Source organism: Mauremys reevesii, linkage group 2 (assembly GCF_016161935.1).
Source record: "Mauremys reevesii isolate NIE-2019 linkage group 2, ASM1616193v1, whole genome shotgun sequence".
Taxonomy (NCBI): Eukaryota; Metazoa; Chordata; order Testudines; family Geoemydidae; genus Mauremys; species Mauremys reevesii.
This window is the reverse complement of record NC_052624.1, coordinates 232,102,810-232,120,268: the sequence shown is the minus strand read 5'-3', so window position 1 is coordinate 232,120,268 and position 17,459 is coordinate 232,102,810. Positions and strand designations below refer to the sequence as shown.

Sequence of the window (17,459 nt, the reverse complement as noted above, 5' to 3'; positions counted from 1 at the left end):
ATTAGTATTATCATTTGTTTGTACATCTATAATACTAACATAGCTGCTGTTTAAATGCCAATGTATTATTATTAATTCAACATTTTACAATAAAATAGCTAACACCTAGCAAAACAAACAAAACAGATCAATTAAAATAATAGATAGTAACACTGTTGATTATTTTGGGACAAATTGCATAACACTTATTTCCACTGAATGGTACCTCACTACACACACAGTTCTATTGTTTTCAGTAGGACTAGGGAGACCAGACAGCAAGTGTGAAAAATCCGGACAGTGAGGGGGTAATAGGAACCTATATAAGAAAAAGACCCAAAAATCAGGACTGTCCCTATAAAATCGGGACATCTGGTCATCCTAAATAGGACTGCTCTGCATGTGTGTCCATAAGCAGTTCCACTGAAATCAATGAGAAAACGAGTAAAGTTTCATCCCTATGTAAGCATTTGCAGGATTGGTGCCCTAGAGCACAGTGAGTGGACATTGTAAAAATACTTAGATGAACAGACTATTTTAGTCAAGTGGATGCAGTTCCATTGAAGTTCATCTGTTTATGGCAGTGATGCCTTAAATGACTTTTCAAATTGCACAATGAATCAGCTAGCTGCAACGATGGAAATGGAACCTAAGAAACTGAGGGCCTAATGCTGCAAAGACTGTGGATTGCGCCCAACTAGGCATGCTGAAGCTGTAGCCAAGCTGGAGGGGCTTTCCCATTCCCATCCAGCTCTGAGCCCCTCCAATTTAGCTCAGGCACTCACGTAGTCACCTCCCTATTCCTAAATTGTATTCAGGCACCTCGCAGGACAGCAAAACCCAGGGCTTTTGTGTTGGCCCCTTCCCGGACCCGATTCTTTAAGTGTGTGATGCGCATGCGCGCGCTCTCTTTTCCGGTGGGGATCATGGCGGGCGTAGAGTAAGTGCAGCTTCTTACCCGGGAAAATCCGTTTCCATCCGCGGCGTGGCGGCCTCTACCCCCCGCCGGCTCCCCGGGCCCGACCGCCGGGGCTCTGCCTTCCCGCTGCCGCTCGTATGGACCCACCTCAGGCCCCCCAGGCCTGTGTGTGGCCGGGGCGGCAGCGGGGTTGGTTCTCCTCGCCTGGCGCGCGCGGGACTTGATGGAGAGTCTCTTGGGGGCGGCGGCGGCGGCGGCCTGCCCGCGTCGGGCCCTTGTGCTCGAGGAGGAAGGGTCTTCGGGAGCGGGGCTGGGGTTGCTGGGGGAGAGATGTCCCGGTTCAGGAACCATCATGATGGGATGGGCCAACAGCGTGTACAGTCTCCCCAGGCCGTGGCCCATAGGCAGGAGTCCCTGTAACAGCAGTCGCTCCTCTCCTTTCTTGCCGTGTTAATGTGCTGTATGAAGCATTATTTAGAGCTATGTGCTGCCTTTATATGCGTGGGAGTTGTGCCCATGTATCCAAGGGCACTACTTAGCTCTAAATGTATGATTCATTACAAACGGTGATGTTGCTCTTCTAACACTGCAAGTGACTTCCTAGAAGGTCTTTCAGACAAGCTCCCACAAAACTTAACAAAGTTGAATTACATGCCATAGTGGTAATGACCTTAGACTTCCTTCATAATGAAGTATCATCAAATTTAATTGGTATTCAAGCTATAGCCAGGGATTGCTACAGCCACTATTGCAGCTGTTTGTCAGTAGTTCTTGGACTGTCCCTGTACTGACTTGTATTCAGAGCTAGATGTAAGATCCATTTTTTGGGAGAGTTTGCCTCAATTTTAAGCCAGAATGATAGTTTTTAAGTAGAATGAAAAAAACAAAACTTTTTAGACTCCCAAATGGTGTCTAAAAGGAAAGTGTTGGAGGCAAAATGTAATTATAAACTGATTCAGGACACTTTTGTTTCCATGTGTGATTTATGTATATTGAAGCTGCTTATAATCATTCTTAGTTAAACTAAATTTGCAGATACACCTTTCATTATTTGTCATGAGGATCTATTTATAGATCACTTTCACAAGTCTTTTTTAAATAATTTAGAGGAAAGAAGGTGCCATCTGTTCCAGAAAGCCTTTTAAAAAAGCGAAAGGCTTTTGCTGATATAAAGGCCAAGCGTCTGAAGAGGCTAGTGATTCAAAAGAAGGTAAATATTTTAATAAACTTACTTGTTTGAATTATTTAATTATACAGCAAAGGTAATCCTAATACATAGAGATGGACATAGAATTTATTAGATCTTAAATCTGATATATAGACAGCTGTTTTGTTAATCAGGCATTTTGCAGGGTGTTTTACCAATTTATTCATGGAATATTGATCAAGACAGAACACACAGTCTGAATACTGTAAGTGACTCAAGACACACTACCCTTCAGAAAGAACAGTAATTTTTAGGAGAGTAATCTTAGAGGCAGTATTAGAATTTGAAGTTGAGAGTTTAGTGTTCATTGGTATATGGCAGGAAGATAGCCTCTTCAGTAAGAAATTGCGTATTAGTGCACTATGACATAGCTGTTAAAGGCCTTTAGAAACTTGGTCCAAAATGTCACTAGTATTACTCTAAATACCAGGTAAGGGAAACAAACTGATCTGCTTCTCTTAACTATGTCCAAAGTGTTACAGTAAATAATTGTTATATGCACAGGAGATGCTAGCACTTGAAAGTTAAAGTTGATTTTTTTCTGCTTTCATATGTTAGGATGGTGTTATCTATTATACACATTTTGTAAAGCTTATTGATCACTTGGAATGATACTATTGAGCTGTTGTAGGTTAATATGCTTATGAACATAGTGTACTTTTGGATGACATTTTATCCCTAATTTCAGCTTCGTAAAGCGCAAAGAAAACTCATCTATGCAAGAGCTCAGGCCTATCACAAGGAGTACAGGCAAATGTATAGACGTGAGATTCGTATGGCCCGAATGGCACGCAAAGCTGGCAATTACTATGTACCTGCTGAACCAAAACTGGCCTTTGTGATCAGGATCAGAGGGTAAGATATTTACCATTTTGGACTATGGTTAAAATTCATGAGGAATAGATTCATTTTGTTAAGATGTGTGGGGTAAATTTGGCCTTCCCATATTTGATAGAGCAGCACTATAGAGTGTTTAAAAGTTCATATCATTTGTAATAAAAGCCTTCCACTAGTAGGTCCAGGTAGGTGTGAATTGACAGTAATATCAGAGGACTCGTTCAGTCAGTCTAGTTCCACCAGCATATTCGGAATGAAGCCCATGTTTTAGCGTTGTCAGTAAAAGAGGCAAAGTAGCAACTGCATGGAGAGTGAATTATCCTCGTTTACATTTCATCTTGGAGTGACGATAAAATAGCAGGTTTGTCTATCAATTCAAATTGTTCTCATGCTTGTTCTTCTATTATACACCTGCAACATTGCAAAAAATTAGTATTTGTTACTTTTATAACGTAAACTGGATAATATGAATAAGTCTGCAGACTGTTATTAATGAGGCACCATAGAAACCTCTCTCCCCACGGGTTTCTGAATAGCTTGTTTAAAGGTGTACTAGGAGAGAGAAATCAACTAGTGATCCAGGAAAATGGCTGTTTAAAGAAGGGTGTACCTTCAACTAATTGAAGTTGAACTATATTCCTGGTTGTTTTCTGGTGAGGGCACTGAACTGTGAATCAAGAGTATCACCTTCCTGCTTTGCTTTTGCTCAAGAGTAGGTCAGACTAAGCCCTTGTTAGCTTGTTGAAGAGAGACTCCAGAGTAAAAGTAGTAGATCTGCTTTGAATGAAAGTTTCAGAGAATGAAAATAGAAATGGTAAAACATAATACAGTTCACTATTGAATTATTGGTAAGCATATAGTTGATTACTGAATCAAAGCTACATAGCCATGTAGATCAAATTATTTGAATATTACAGACAAATGTAAATCTAAGCATATCACTTCTGCACTTTGCAGTATCAATGGAGTTAGCCCAAAGGTCCGTAAGGTATTGCAGCTCCTTCGCCTGCGTCAGATTTTCAATGGCACATTTGTAAAACTCAACAAGGCTTCAATTAACATGCTGCGGATTGTTGAACCCTACATTGCCTGGGGGTAAGTAAAGTTTTCAATTTAACTTTATCAAGTGAATTTGAAAAGTAAAATACACTGAAATAAGTAGCAGAAAAAGTAAACACAAGACCTGGTCTGACTCTCAGTCATGAATTCCCATTGGTGCAACATGAAGTGTTTTGTATCCATTGTGTTGCACTGGATTGTTACCCTTGGCATGCTAAGTTCCCTCTAAGCTGCATGGCCACACAACTGCCTATTGAGTGTTGCGCTGGTGCTCAGGGCTGCAGCAGCGAGAGATACCTCTTCCCAAACCCCGGACCTGCCACAACAGCGGGACAGGCGCCCTGACCCAGCCCAATCGGGTCCTGCCGCAGCTGGGGGACAAGTGCCCCGTCCCAGCCCTGAACCTGCCACGTCTGGGGGACAGGCGCCCCGGAGCTGCTGTGGCTGGGGGAGAGGCACTTTCCCACCCAGCCCAGGTGCTGCTGCGGGGGAGAGAGATGAGGGGAGTCCTCTCTCCTCAGGAAGCCCCACTGCACCCAAACCCTTCAGCCCCACCCCAGAGCCTGCACCCCCAGTCAGAGCCCTCACCCACACACACACTGCACCCCAACCCTCTGTCCCAGCCCTGAGCCCCCTCCCACACTCCAAACCCCTTGGCCCCACCCCGCCACATGAATTTTGATATATGCATCAATATGGAGGTGATGTGTCACACAACAAAATACTTTCTGCACATGGGTTGGAAAAAATTAGAGGAAACACTGTTGGTATGTGCGTTGTCCTCATATTAAGCTCGAATAATTTAATATAGAACTTCATTTTTTGGCATTATTGAATGAGAATCCACATCACTTCTACCTCACTTCTGTATTTCAGTTACCCCAATCTGAAATCTGTGCATGAACTGATCTACAAGCGTGGTTACGGCAAGATCAACAGGCAGCGCATTGCTCTGACTGACAATTCTCTGATTCAGCGGTGTCTTGGTAAATACAGCTTAATTTTTTAGCAATGATTTTGGCTTAAGATTATGTGATTTAGCTAAAAATATGAGTTTAAAAATTTTGAACACTACCTCTATCACTAAAAATAGATTTCAATATGACAATAAATCACTATCTTGGCAACTTGATGCAAAGCAGGAATGAAAGTATTAGCTTTTCCTATCGGAAATCAAAATTTTTAAAAATGTAAGGTAAATTAAAGTTGAACTAACTTTTATAATTTGACTAGGGTATTCAACTATAAACATTGTCTCAGCTTGATTTGCATTGATTTCTAATGGAAAAACTGATAGGTCAAGCAAGAGCCTTTAAGAATGAAAATATCAGCGAGACATTGAGTGGAAATACAGAAATATTTCTAAACTGTTTTGAAATCATTTGCTAACTAAATATGCAGTAATCAATATCTTGTATCTAATCAGATTAAGATTTTAGTGTAATGTTGTGGTGCAGGAAATTATTTTCCACATTCCATGTTACTGAATGTTGGTGAAACCTCATCCTCCCCATTCATCTGGAATTAATGGCAAAATAGTTTTTCTATTCACAATTCAAATTGTTCTTGTTTGCTTTTCATTTATTTACCTGGGTCACTAAAAATAGCAGTATATATTCTACTTTTATAATTTGCTGAGGTCTGAAAGTCTATTATTTACATTACAATTCTAAGAATTGGGTTTTCACAACATGAAACACTCAATTGCTGTGTTGTATTACCAGATGCTCTTGGAAAATCTGAATTCTTGATGTTTAAAGACTGCATTAAATACAGAAATGCCATTGTTTCATTGTTCACTAAATCCTTGCACCGAACAAATTCATCTTTTCTTAAATCTCACAAACTGTTGCAAGTGTGTAATCAGTGTTGATTTAACTTAATTTTTCTTAAAAGACCACTATGAAACAATGTTTACCAAAATTCCATTAGATTATCACGGTTTTCTTTTCCCTGTCATTGCTGGTTAGTATTATTATATAAACAAGCTTTCTGTAGTGTTTTGCTGTCTTTTTTCATATGTAAGGGGGAAGCAAATCATTTGTTTCTTATTAGCAATAGTAACATCCTTGAGGGGCAATATAGTACACAATTTGTTTTGAAACATTAAAGCAGAGCATGCTGATTTGTGGACTTTGACTTGATCTCAAGCAAACGACTTGAGATAGCATTGGTTTACTAGTGAACATAACACTTGAGACAAATTTTTAATTGTGGATAGTGTTTTGTAGGTAGTTATGTCACAGGCCTTGGGTTTTAGTCTGATAGTCCTGTATAATTACTGTTTCCTGGATTTCAGAGAAATATGGCATCATCTGCATGGAAGATGTGATCCATGAGATCTATACTGTTGGCAAGAACTTCAAAGTAGTGAACAACTTTCTGTGGCCCTTCAAGTTATCTTCTCCTCGAGGTGGAATGAAAAAGAAAACTATCCACTTTGTGGAAGGTGGAGATGCTGGCAACAGGGAAGATCAGATTAACAGGCTCATAAGGAGAATGAACTAATGGTAAGACACTTAATGTCACAGGGAAAATGTACCTTAAAATTACACCTGCTAAGTATGCAGTAAAGGATGTGGTCCAGTGGATGTGGAAGGAAAAGTTGCCTGATTTTAAGGGAGGGTATATATTAGCATTAAAGGATCAAAAGTAAGTCATTCCCAGAAAGCTCCATGCTTTTGCTGTTAGCCATCAATTAACTTCATCTGGCCACAAGAGTTCGTTCTTGTAAGCACTAATCTAGGTACAAGTGGTCTCTTCAAATTTGGCTCTTGGCCTTGCAAAGTCAGATGTGCTTATAGAAATGGCAGGGGAAGGTATGGACTATTAAAAACACTTCTAAACTTTTAATTGAGTGTGTATATTAACAGGACATCTCTGTTCCCTATATTGGCCAAAGTAATAGACTATTTCAGAAAAACAGGCAAAAGGAAACCATAAAGTTAGTATGGATTATTGACATGGTCAAAGGGCTTGAGGACTACCCAATTCCTAGTCTAGAGGCTGATCAGAAAAAGGTCAGCCCACCAATGTGCTCCATGGACAATGCTACGATGCATTTTATTAACCCACATATGTTGGGCTTTCTGATGGTGCTATTCATGGACCGTACTTGGCACTAGAGCTCATCAGGAACTTTGACAATGTTTTTGTTGGAACATGCCACTTTGGCAAAACTAAACTGATTAGTAGGAAAGGATCTGTTGTGATAAGTTTTCAGCTCATTTTAAAAAATTTCAAAATTGTCAAAACATTTCATTGACGTCTGAATTGAAAAATTCTCGGCTTCTGGTTCAAAATGACTGTTTTGAAATTTAAAAAAAATTCAAAATTACTGAAACTTTCAGTTGACCTAAACTGGAATCTTCTTGGATTTGGGGGTTTGAAAATTTGAGATTGATTTTGTCCCCATTTGGAACAGGAAATTGTTCAGAATAATTTTTGTGGGATGGGAAAACAGTTTCCACTTGGCTGTACTTGGGACCTCTGTCGTATCAGCCTTTAGTGACAGTCTGACACCTATGCTCGGGGGAGAATTCTGACCACTACACATATGCAGAACTCATGTCCTCCACAGATTTTTGTTCCTCTGCAGAATATAGATTCTGCTGGAGGGGGCACTGCCGTTACACCTTTTGCCCATTAGGGCCTGCTGTGGCACCAGAAGAGAGGGCAGCAGCCAGTGAAGAGGGAGGGGGAGAAGCTGCGTTCCTCACAGTGGGGCCAGATGAGGAGGCATAGGATGGACAAAATGGGGGCTGCTGGGGTAGGGGGTGTCACAGACGGGGGTTCAGAAAGGCTAATGGAGGGGACAGACTGGAGTGTGAGCTCAGGAGCTAGTGGGATAACAGCACTGAACCAGGGCTGCATGGGGAAGGAGGGTTGCAGGGCCCCATGGGGCAGATGTGCCTGACTGAATGGGAGAGGCTAGAGGTCAGCCAGGGTCTGCATGGGGGAGGCTCCCTGCTTCTCCCATCCACACCCAACAGCCCACCAGGTTCACTCCCAGGCTGCTTCCCTGTCCCTCACCTCCTCGGTTACCCCGACTCCCTCCCGAAGTTTTTGCGCTGCTTGTGAGGGGTGCTGGAAATACATTTCTGTATTGTAATTAGATTCCTTACTAGGCATATTACTTATCAAAAAACATTTCCTGTATCTTTTTTTGTCTGTATTGTTACAGACCTACTTGCTGACAAGTATTTTGAAATAAATTACTAAAATAATTGAAACTGGCATGATTATATTGTTGTTTTGACAAATAAAATATGCAGAATTTTAAAATATTGTGGGCAGAAAAGACTGCATAATTCAGTTTGCCCTTCCTGCTGTGAGCATAAGAAGGGTTCTGCTACTTCAACCCTCCCCCCCCCCCCCCTTTCTCATTTTCAGAGTTCTCTGTCCTCCGGCACATTTTTCAGTTGTTGTACCTTCTGTTGCTGTTTGTAGCTTTCCTAAGCAGCAGTGGACTGAAACTGACTTGGTTCTTGTCAGCTAACTGTTGCCCACAGGGTTCCGAATAGCAGTTAGTCTTATCAGTTTTCTTCTGTTGCGTGACTAAAGTCTGAATGGTAGCTGCAGAGATGCACTGGAGCTGTTTTGTGCTGCATTGACAGAGCAGAATAGACTGGATACAAAGACTTATTGGGCCATTTTAGCAATATGGTGTCACAAAGCACTGCTTTAAAGAAGAACAAAGGAAATATGTACTCCCATGCTGTTAGAGAAATTATGCATTAGTAAGGCTACGGTTTAATCATAGTTAGGGACCAAATTCATGGTTCATTATGGTCAATTTCATGGTCATAGGATTTTTAAAATAGCAAGTTTCATTATTTCAGCTATTTAAATCTGAAATTTCACAGTGTTGTACTTGTAAGAGTCCTGACCCAAAAAGGAGTTGTGGGGGAGGTCGCAGGGTTATTGTAGGGGGAGAGGGGCGTTGCTGTACTGTTACCCTTATTTCTGAACTGCTGCTGCTGCCTTCAAAGCTGGGCAGCTGGAGAGTGGTGGCTGCTGGCCAGGAGCCCAGTTCTGAAAGCACAGCCACTGCCAGCTGCAGTGCAGAAGTAAGCATGGCATGATATGGTATTAACACCCTTACTTCTGTGCTGCTGACCGCAGAGCTGGGCCCATAGTCAGCAGCCTTCACCCTCCAGCTGCCCAGCTCTGAAGGCAGTAGTACAGAAGTAAGGATGGCATGGTATGGCATTGCCACCCTTACTTCTGTGCTGCTACTGGTGGGTTGCTGCCTTCAGAGCTGGGTGCCTGACAACTAGCCACCGTTCTCTGGCCTCCTAGCAATGAAGGCAGCGCAGAAGTAAGGGTGGCAATACCGCAACCTCCCTAAAATAATTTTGTGACCTACCCCACAACTTCCTTTTGGAAGGACCCCGAATTTGAGAAACACTGGTCTCCCCCCATGAAATCTGTATAGTACAGGGTAAAAGCACACAACATACCAAATTTCATGGGGGAAGACCAGATTTCACGGTCCGTGATGTGTTTTTCATGGCTGTGAATTTGGTAGGGCCCTAGTTATGGGCATTTTTAGTAAAAGTGATGGACAGGTCATGGGCAATAAACAAAAATCACTGCCCATGACCTGTCCGTGACTTATACTGTTAATATCCCTGACTAAATTGGGGGGGGGGGGCGGCGTGAAAAATCACAGAATTCTTGACTTCCGTGACAGACATGGAGCCCTATTCATGCCTTTTTTTAAAACCCAGACACCTAAATTAGATTAAACAAGTGCTCAACATCACTGAGTTTACTATACTACACTACAAAATAGCAAGCCTTCAGATTACTTGCTCATTAGAGATTATGAACACCTAACTGCTTTTATGTGCCCTTGGAGGAGAGAAGGCCTTAATTTTTAAAAGGTGAATGTTTATGGCTGTGAAGATACCCTCCCAATGTCAACAATTCAAATAAAGTAATTGAAATAATGTTTCAATTGACACAAACTGATTTTTGGTTTGTTTTGCTCTTTCCAGTAGTCACTTGGGGTTGACTGGAGATGGGGAGTGTTTTCCTCCCTTTGCCTTCTCTGAAACTACCTTCTCATAGCAGTACAGGGGGGGTTGTGATGAGCTCTGAAATTGGCTTTACCACTTGCTGGTTATCTATGTGCTTACAACACTTCTGATCCATAGAACTGAAAGAGCTTGTTCTGTAGTTGGCAAGTCACATGGTGCTGGTTTCTCGCTCCATCTGCTAAATTGCAAATGTTAAATATTTCCTAAGTAAGCAGTTAGTATTCCCAGGAATAGATGATTGGCTGGTGGGGAGAGGGGAAGTAGACCATTCTTTGAAATCTTTGGGAGCTCTTCTGAATAAGACTTGGAAGTTGGGATAAAATCATTGTATTGCTATTATGCTAGTCTAGGGATCACAAGTTTTGTAGACGTTTGTTTATTTGGTTCTGATGGGGTAACTTTCTGGGTGGTTAATAGCGCAGTGCTTTTAACATCTTGCCTGGAAATTTAACAAATGTGATAAACACACTTCTAAAGTTCTAGTAAATAAATCTTCAGTCATTCAAAATTGAGCAAAACTGCCTTTGTTAGATGTCTGCAAACTGGATGGCAGTTCCCTCTTGTCTAAATAAATTGCTGGTTTTTTTCAGTTGTATCCCAACAGCTTTAAGACCACACATTGTTCTATAGCCTATATCAGTATGCAGTCTGCACTCCTTCCATCAATGAACTTTGCTTTTAAGTTTACCCAGCATGATGGAACATCATTGTGGCCTAAGCTTCCAGGAGCTTTGTGTGGGAAGGAAGTTTAAGCCCTACTTTTTCCTTTCTTCCCCTGACTGCGGTTAAGCTGCCTCTGTGCTCACATATACAGATGGCTCAAGTTCAGTGAAATGGTGCTTGTCATGATTTTGATTGGTGTTCCACCTCAAGAGCATTCCTTGTCACTAGCTGGGTTCGGTTTCAGTCCATTCTATACTAGTTCTACAGGTCAATACAAACTGCTGTGTCACTTCCATTTCCTTTTAATCATACTTCCTTGTTCTTACGCCCTTGCCATGTTATATGTGGGCTGCAGGTATCAGTGAAGCATTTTTTAAAACTCCTAAAAACCCCTTCCATTGGTCTACAGCGCTTGTAAACTCTTTCTCCCCTTTGTTTGCATTCCCCTGTATTTTCTTTCCTGCAGAAAATCCCAGTTACTTTACTACTATCTACTGAAGTTGTTTACAAATTCTCTTTAAATATATGAACAATGAGTAACTCTTTAGAAGGACTATTCAATTTTCTCATTCATTACAAAACTTTGTGAGAGGGCAGAGAATTGTCTGCTAGTAATGTAGTGAAAACTAGGCCCCAGCTTAATAAGGAATAGTGTTCATTGGAGCTAATGCCCATGTAAGCAAATGTCTTCTAAAGGGTTGTATACCTGAAGGTGAATGTTCATTTCAATTTTACATACCTCTGACGGTATGAGTATTCTTCTCTGCCCCTTTGTCTACATTAGGGAGATTTACTAAATATTTCCTACTGTTGCTAGCATTGTCTCACCTTGAGAAGTGTTTGTGTGGGGAGACCTAGTGCAGCTGAGTGTTTAACACAAAGCTGAAATTAGTGCCTTTAAGCCTTTGCTTAAAATTCCCTTGTTTAGATGCAAGACTGATAATTTTAACATAAGTGGAGCTGGATTGAAGTGCATTTTTATGCAAGTTTAGCATCAACATTAACAGCAGGGACTATGACTTGATTGTGTTCTGCCTTAAATACTAGCTTTCCTCTTCATTCAAGGTAGACTTGCTTCTTTCCTCACATTGATGTTCTTATATTAGGAGACATAAGATGTTCTAAAGCTACAGCTGGAAGACAGTGCTTTATTGCAAATAAGAAACTTGGGTACTGAAGTTGGAGCTATTTGACTTGCATAGGATTCTAGTAAAGTCAAATTGAATAGTTAGCACCTATGGGTCTTTTCAGTGTGGTTGAAAATTATATATATAGTAACGGCAGCTGTGATAAACTGATAGTTCTACATGATGGTAATATAGAAATTAAGAAAGTTAAATAATATTGTTAATGTTAATTTGTCTTCTCTTTCAGGTGCCCAGCAGTGGACTTTCCTACTCTGGTCTGTTAATAAAAAATTTCTGTGCATAACAGTCTCAAGTTATTTTGCCTGGGGATTTTTCTGTAGTATTCCTGCATAGTTACATTGTCTAGAAGTGGGCTTTTAATAGGGTACTCTCAAAGCTTCATAATTAAGATTCAGTAGTAGAAAATTAATACTACCTCCTTTTTATTTTACTTCCTCTCCTCAAATATGAGGTTACCTTCAGGGTAAGCCAGTCCCACCCTCTTCTGAATTTCAACTGTAGCAGGGAAGAGGTATAGAGTGGCTTTTGGGGGGGGGGGGGGGGGATTATGGGTAAGAGTCTTGTTTCTGTTCACTGATCAAGGCCCTAGGAGGGCTGCAGAATCCAAGCTTAGTTTGCTACAACATACATCTGGCAAACCAGTAATTTTCCACCACCCTTTCCCAAATTCCTTTCTGTGCTCCCCCATGCCAGTTAGGCAAGACTCTGCAGACTTGCTAAGGGGCACAGAAGAGTCCAGGCTCCTTAGATCTGCAACAACAAAAAATTAAGGTTCTCAGCACCCCACCATCCTTAAACAAGTTTAGACTAAGGTCTTGGCTACACTTGCAGATTTGCAGCGCTGCAGCAGGGTGTGAAAAAACACCCCCTCCAGCACCGCAACTTGCAGCGCTGCAAAGCGCCATTGTGATCAGAGCCCCAGCGCTGGGAGCACGGCTCCCAGCGCTGTACGTTAATCCTCATAGGGAGGTGGAGTACGGACAGTGCTGGGAGAGCTCTCTCCCAGCGCTGGTGCTCCGACCACACTCGCGCTTCAAAGTGCTGCCGCGGGAGCGCTAAGTGTAGCTATAGCCTAAGGCACATGAAAGTTTTCAATATATTGAGAAACTAATTTTCTATTAAAACATGTTTGTCAACCAGCTCTGCTACTGACAGAGTCAGTTACACATGAGTGCTGAAATAAAGGGGCACAAATGGGTTAGTTGTCAGTATACTTTTCAAACTTGCTGTGGCCTAAAGATAGGATGTGCTGTGACCAACATCCAAAATGAAGGACAAATTATTCATCCAGTAAACTTCACAGTGCAGGATTCATTCCTTTTGTGTAAATACCTCTTTATGTAACCTCAGTTTCATGATTCTTGTGATGCAAGTATTTTTCAACAATAAGATACCAGATTTGTATTCTTGTCTCTGCTGTTGACCCATGACTGTGGCAAGAAACCATTCAGAGTTATTTTACTCATCTGTGTAATGGGTTAAATATCTACAGTTGTGAAAGTCTCAGCTAATGAATAGCACAAATGTATGGAAGTGCATATTTATATAACAATGGAATTGTAATATCAAATAGCTACATAATTTGTCTTTAAGAAAATTACTGTTCTTCCATGGCTAGAGACATGAACAGCCCCACAGACAAGAGATTTCCAGCGTTTCAATGGCTGCCTTCAAAAATGGCATGATGATGTGTTATAGAAGCCCCTCATGGTTCCATCGTTATGGTCTTATTTAATTTTGCACATATTCAGCCATGTTATGTGTGAAGCATACAGAGTATTCTACCCATAATTACAGTGCTTCTGCTATACATGAGTTTTCTGCAAATTTACAATTAATTTAATTTCTAACAAACTTATGTTAAAATGGATCCTTTAAAAAAGTTGCACTTAGTGTCAAACATTTGCTTTCTCTCCAGTGATAATTCACATGCTTCAAACTTCTATGGTTAAAGCTCACTGAACTCTTGCACATGTACTAAATTTGAAGAACTTACTTTAGGATTCATGGTTTTTCCCCCATTCTTTAAAACTAACAGGTTCTTCAGGTGCTTGCAAATGTTCAACTACAGAGAATCTCACAAAAACTGCCCTTTTTAAAAAAAAAAAATCACTGCTTTCTCCTATTCTCCAGGGGACTGAAGTCATAACTGGCCCTGTTACATGTCCATTTCTCCTACTGTTCCAATAGGATTGAGGCCACAGGCTGCTTTTAATTACAGCGGCTGACTTTATAATGGAAACTGGGTGGTGGCCAACATGAAATAGGACACCCTAATTTAAGTTTACATATACCACTTAGCCCAGGTCTACACTAGCAAGGGGCTCGACCTAAGATACGCAAGAAGTCGGTGTATCTTAGGTCGACTTACCTGGCCATGAGGACAGCGGCGAGTTGACTGCTGCCGCTCCCCTTTCGACTCTACTTCCGCCTCTCGTGAGCTGGAGTTTGGAGTTGATGGAGCGTGATCAGGGATTGATTTTACACACGATAGATCAGGTAGTGAAGACCTGCCCAAAGATTGGGGAAATGTAAATAACAGGACAGGTCAGAGTGATCTGAATCATTTTGTAAGCTGGGAGTGATGGAACTGTATGTTTCAGTCTGGCTAACTAAAATATGTGTATCAGAATAAAACATGCAGATCATGCTTGCAGGATGGGGGTCCCTATCCTGGTAAGAAGTGACTAGAAAAAAAACTTCAGGCTCAGGGGCATAATCAGCTGAGCTCCCAGGACAATGCTATGGACAAAAGGGCTAATGTGATCCTTGGATGTATAAATGGGACTCTGGAGTAGGAGTAGACAGGTTACATCTGTAATTGGCACTGGTGCAACTGCTGCTGGAATACTGTCTCCGGTCCTGATGGCCACAATTCAAGAAGGATGCTGATAAATAGAGGGTTCAGAGAAGAGCTAGGAGAATGCTTAAGGGATTAGAAAACATGCTCTACAGACTCAAGAGCTCAATCCGTTTATATTAAAGAGAAAGTTAAGGAGTGACTTGATCAGTCTATAAGTATCTACATAGGAGGCAGAAATTTGATAAGAGGGCTCTTCCATCTAGAAGACAAAGGTATAATGCAAGATCCAATGGTTGGATGTTGAAGCTAGCCAAATTGAAATTAGAAAAAAGGCATACATTTTAAACAGCAAGGGTAATTAACACAGAACAACTTGTCAAGGGCTGTGGTAGATTCTTTACTGGAAAATCTAAAACCAAGATTGGATGTTTTCTAAAGGCTATGCTCTAGTTCAGGGGTTCTCAGCCTCTCTCTTTCAAAGCCCCCTGCCCCAACATGCTATAGAAACTCCATGGCCCAGCAGGGGGGACTCTAGGCTTGAGCCCAGGGGGTGGGCTTCTTTCCCTTGGGGCTGAGGGTCCAACTCAGGAACCACATGGGGTGCCTGGGCTCAGGGCTCCTACTGGCCCTGTTTGGCAGACCCTCTGAAACAGCTTGTGGACCCCTGATTGATAACTGCTGCTTTAGTTCAAATAGGAATTAATTCAGGGAAGTCCTAAGGCCTGTGTTATACAGAAAGTCAGACTAGGTTATTACAGCAGTCTCTTTTGGCCTTATAATCTATGACAGGGGTGCCCAAGCTGAGCCAGAATTTACCAATGTACATTGCCAAAGAGCCACAGTAATACATCAGCAGCTCCACCCCCTGCTCCCAGCGCCTCCCACCCACTGGCAGCCCTGCTGATCAGCACCTCCCAGTCAGCTGTTTTGCTGTGTGCAGGAGGCTCTGGGGGGCAGGGGGAGGAGTGAGGGCAGGGCAGGCTCAGGGTAGGGGGCAGGGCCCATGGCACCCCCTCCCCCACAGTACATTGGAAAGTTGGTACCTGTAGCTCCAGCCCTGGAGTTGGTGCCTATACAAGGAGCTGCATATGGCTCCGGAGCCACAGGTTGGCCACCCCCTATCTATGAAATCTAAAAGTAGCTATGGCCTCAGGCCTATTGAGAACATTAAGATATGGCAGCCATTTTGAAAGAGAGCAATCCTTGGCTTGAGTTTTCTGAAGCTTTTTATGCACCAGCCTTTACAGACAGATGCCTTTAAAATTAAAGTAAAAAATTAACCTTAATTGTAAATATTTCTTTTCATAAGTTACCCATTGTGGCTGTTTAGCTGGCCAGCATGATGTGGCTGCTTTTGTGCTCATGCACAGTGGGGAATTTCACAGGAGACTTTGTACTGCATCTCCTAGAGGGGCAGCACTGAACTCTCAGCCCCAGGTGGTTAAGCCACATTTTCACCCTCCTGATTCTGGGATACTGGAGACCAGAGAGACCTTTGGTGTAACTGAGCTTAAATTAGCGAGCAGAGCACATCTAATTTACAGCAGCCTCCCTGGGCAGAATCTCCACCACCAGGTCTTAGCCCCTCCCCTGGAACCTTCCCACAGCAAAGCTTGCTAGGGGCCTGTGAGATAAAGCTGTATATCATAGTGCTTATGCCAGGAAATTCTCCCCCCGCTGGGGGAGATGGGGCTTTTAGGGCCACTTTGCAACATCCCAGCCAAGGATGCTGGAACAATTTTTATAGTGGGGGTGCTGATAGCCACGGAACCAGATTGTAAGCCCTGTATATACACTTCAAGTCCTGCAGCACCACCAGCATCCCTAGTTCCAGCACCTATGATCCCAGCCCTTCTATCTGCCAAGAAATACCCACCTTTTGAAAAGAAAAGAATAAAAGGTAACATATGAGACAGATTCTAATGATTCAATATTGAAACTAGTAAATTTACATCAGAGGGTCCATAAGATATTAAAAACTAGAAATAGTTATAAAGCCAGTGATTCACTACAAGAGGGGAAACAAAATGGCAGAGGATTCAGAACAAATATTTCAGGTTTAGTTCTCTAATAATGGAGAGATTCAAGGGTACAGCATTCATAATAGTGCTTTCTCTGATGGCATAATCTAATCGCAGAAAGCAAAGTCCTGCATGCCCCACACTTGCGCTCTTCCTTTTGTCTCTCTATCCCCACTCAAGTTATTCTTGTTTGGCTTATATAAAATTGTAAGCCAGCAATAAGCCCTGATTAGTGAGTACATACATTAGGTCAACCTTTTTTGCTGATCTTAATTTTACAATCTCTATTTGTGTGTTTAGACCTTTAACCTGTAATTTTTTCTAGCACTGCATAACCTTTTCTTGACATCTAGCATTGCAGAATAGTTTTGGCAACGTAGCAGAACATATACTAAGGTGCAATGGTGCTTGATTTTCAGGGCCGCCCAGAGGATTCAGAGGGCCTGGGGGCTTCGGCAGCGGGGGCCCTCGCTTCGGTGGTAATTCGGCGGCAGGCGGTCCTTCCGCTCTGGGACCCACCGCCAAAGTGCCCCAAAGACCCGCGGCGGGGCCCCCTCGCTGCCGAATCACCACCGAAGACCTGTTACTTCGGCAGCGGGTCCTGCTTCGGCGGCAATTTGGCGGCGGCGGGTCCTGCCGCCCTGGGGTGGAAGGACCCCCCACTGCCGAAGACCCGGAGCGGAAGAAACTCTGGGGGCCTGGGCCCCCACAAGAGTTTTCCGGGGCCCCCGGAGTGAGTGAAGGACCCCTCTCCAGGGGCCCTAAGAAAACCTCTCGTG

The 17,459-nt window shown here is 42.4% G+C and overlaps 2 protein-coding genes across 3 annotated transcripts in view; one reads left to right on the top strand and one right to left on the bottom strand.

Annotated features, from left to right (window-relative positions):
* The first annotated feature begins 797 nt into the window (after positions 1-797).
* RPL7 (ribosomal protein L7) lies at positions 798-12,136 on the top strand. Its single transcript, XM_039525827.1, has 7 exons — positions 798-919; positions 2,006-2,108; positions 2,794-2,960; positions 3,900-4,037; positions 4,878-4,987; positions 6,301-6,511; positions 12,083-12,136. The coding sequence occupies exons 1-6, from the start codon at positions 870-872 to the stop codon at positions 6,507-6,509; spliced, it is 777 nt and encodes a 258-aa protein (XP_039381761.1). The 5' UTR covers positions 798-869; the 3' UTR covers positions 6,510-6,511; positions 12,083-12,136.
* Positions 2,823-17,459, bottom strand: part of C2H8orf89 (chromosome 2 C8orf89 homolog) — a 61,351-nt gene continuing 46,714 nt past the window's right edge. The window contains exons 9-11 of one of the 2 annotated variants that reach the window (XR_005594355.1): positions 14,228-14,366; positions 3,553-3,716; positions 2,823-3,353 (exon numbers count right to left, since the gene is read on the bottom strand). The gene's annotated coding sequence lies outside the window, so the exon portion shown is untranslated. The remainder of the gene's footprint in view (positions 3,354-3,552; positions 3,717-14,227; positions 14,367-17,459) is intronic. The other variant, XR_005594356.1, reaches the window with a different exon arrangement.

What these genes read in the sequence shown, in the direction of transcription:
- RPL7 (XM_039525827.1), top strand. Translation starts at nt 870, where the DNA reads ATGCGCATGCGCGCGCTCTCTTTTCCGGTGGGGATCATGGCGGGCGTA. An exon ending in GGGATCATGGCGGGCGTAGA is followed by an intron (nt 920 to 2,005) that starts GTAAGTGCAGCT and finishes TAAATAATTTAG; the next exon opens with AGGAAAGAAGGTGCCATCTG. An exon ending in TCTGATTCAGCGGTGTCTTG is followed by an intron (nt 4,988 to 6,300) that starts GTAAATACAGCT and finishes CCTGGATTTCAG; the next exon opens with AGAAATATGGCATCATCTGC.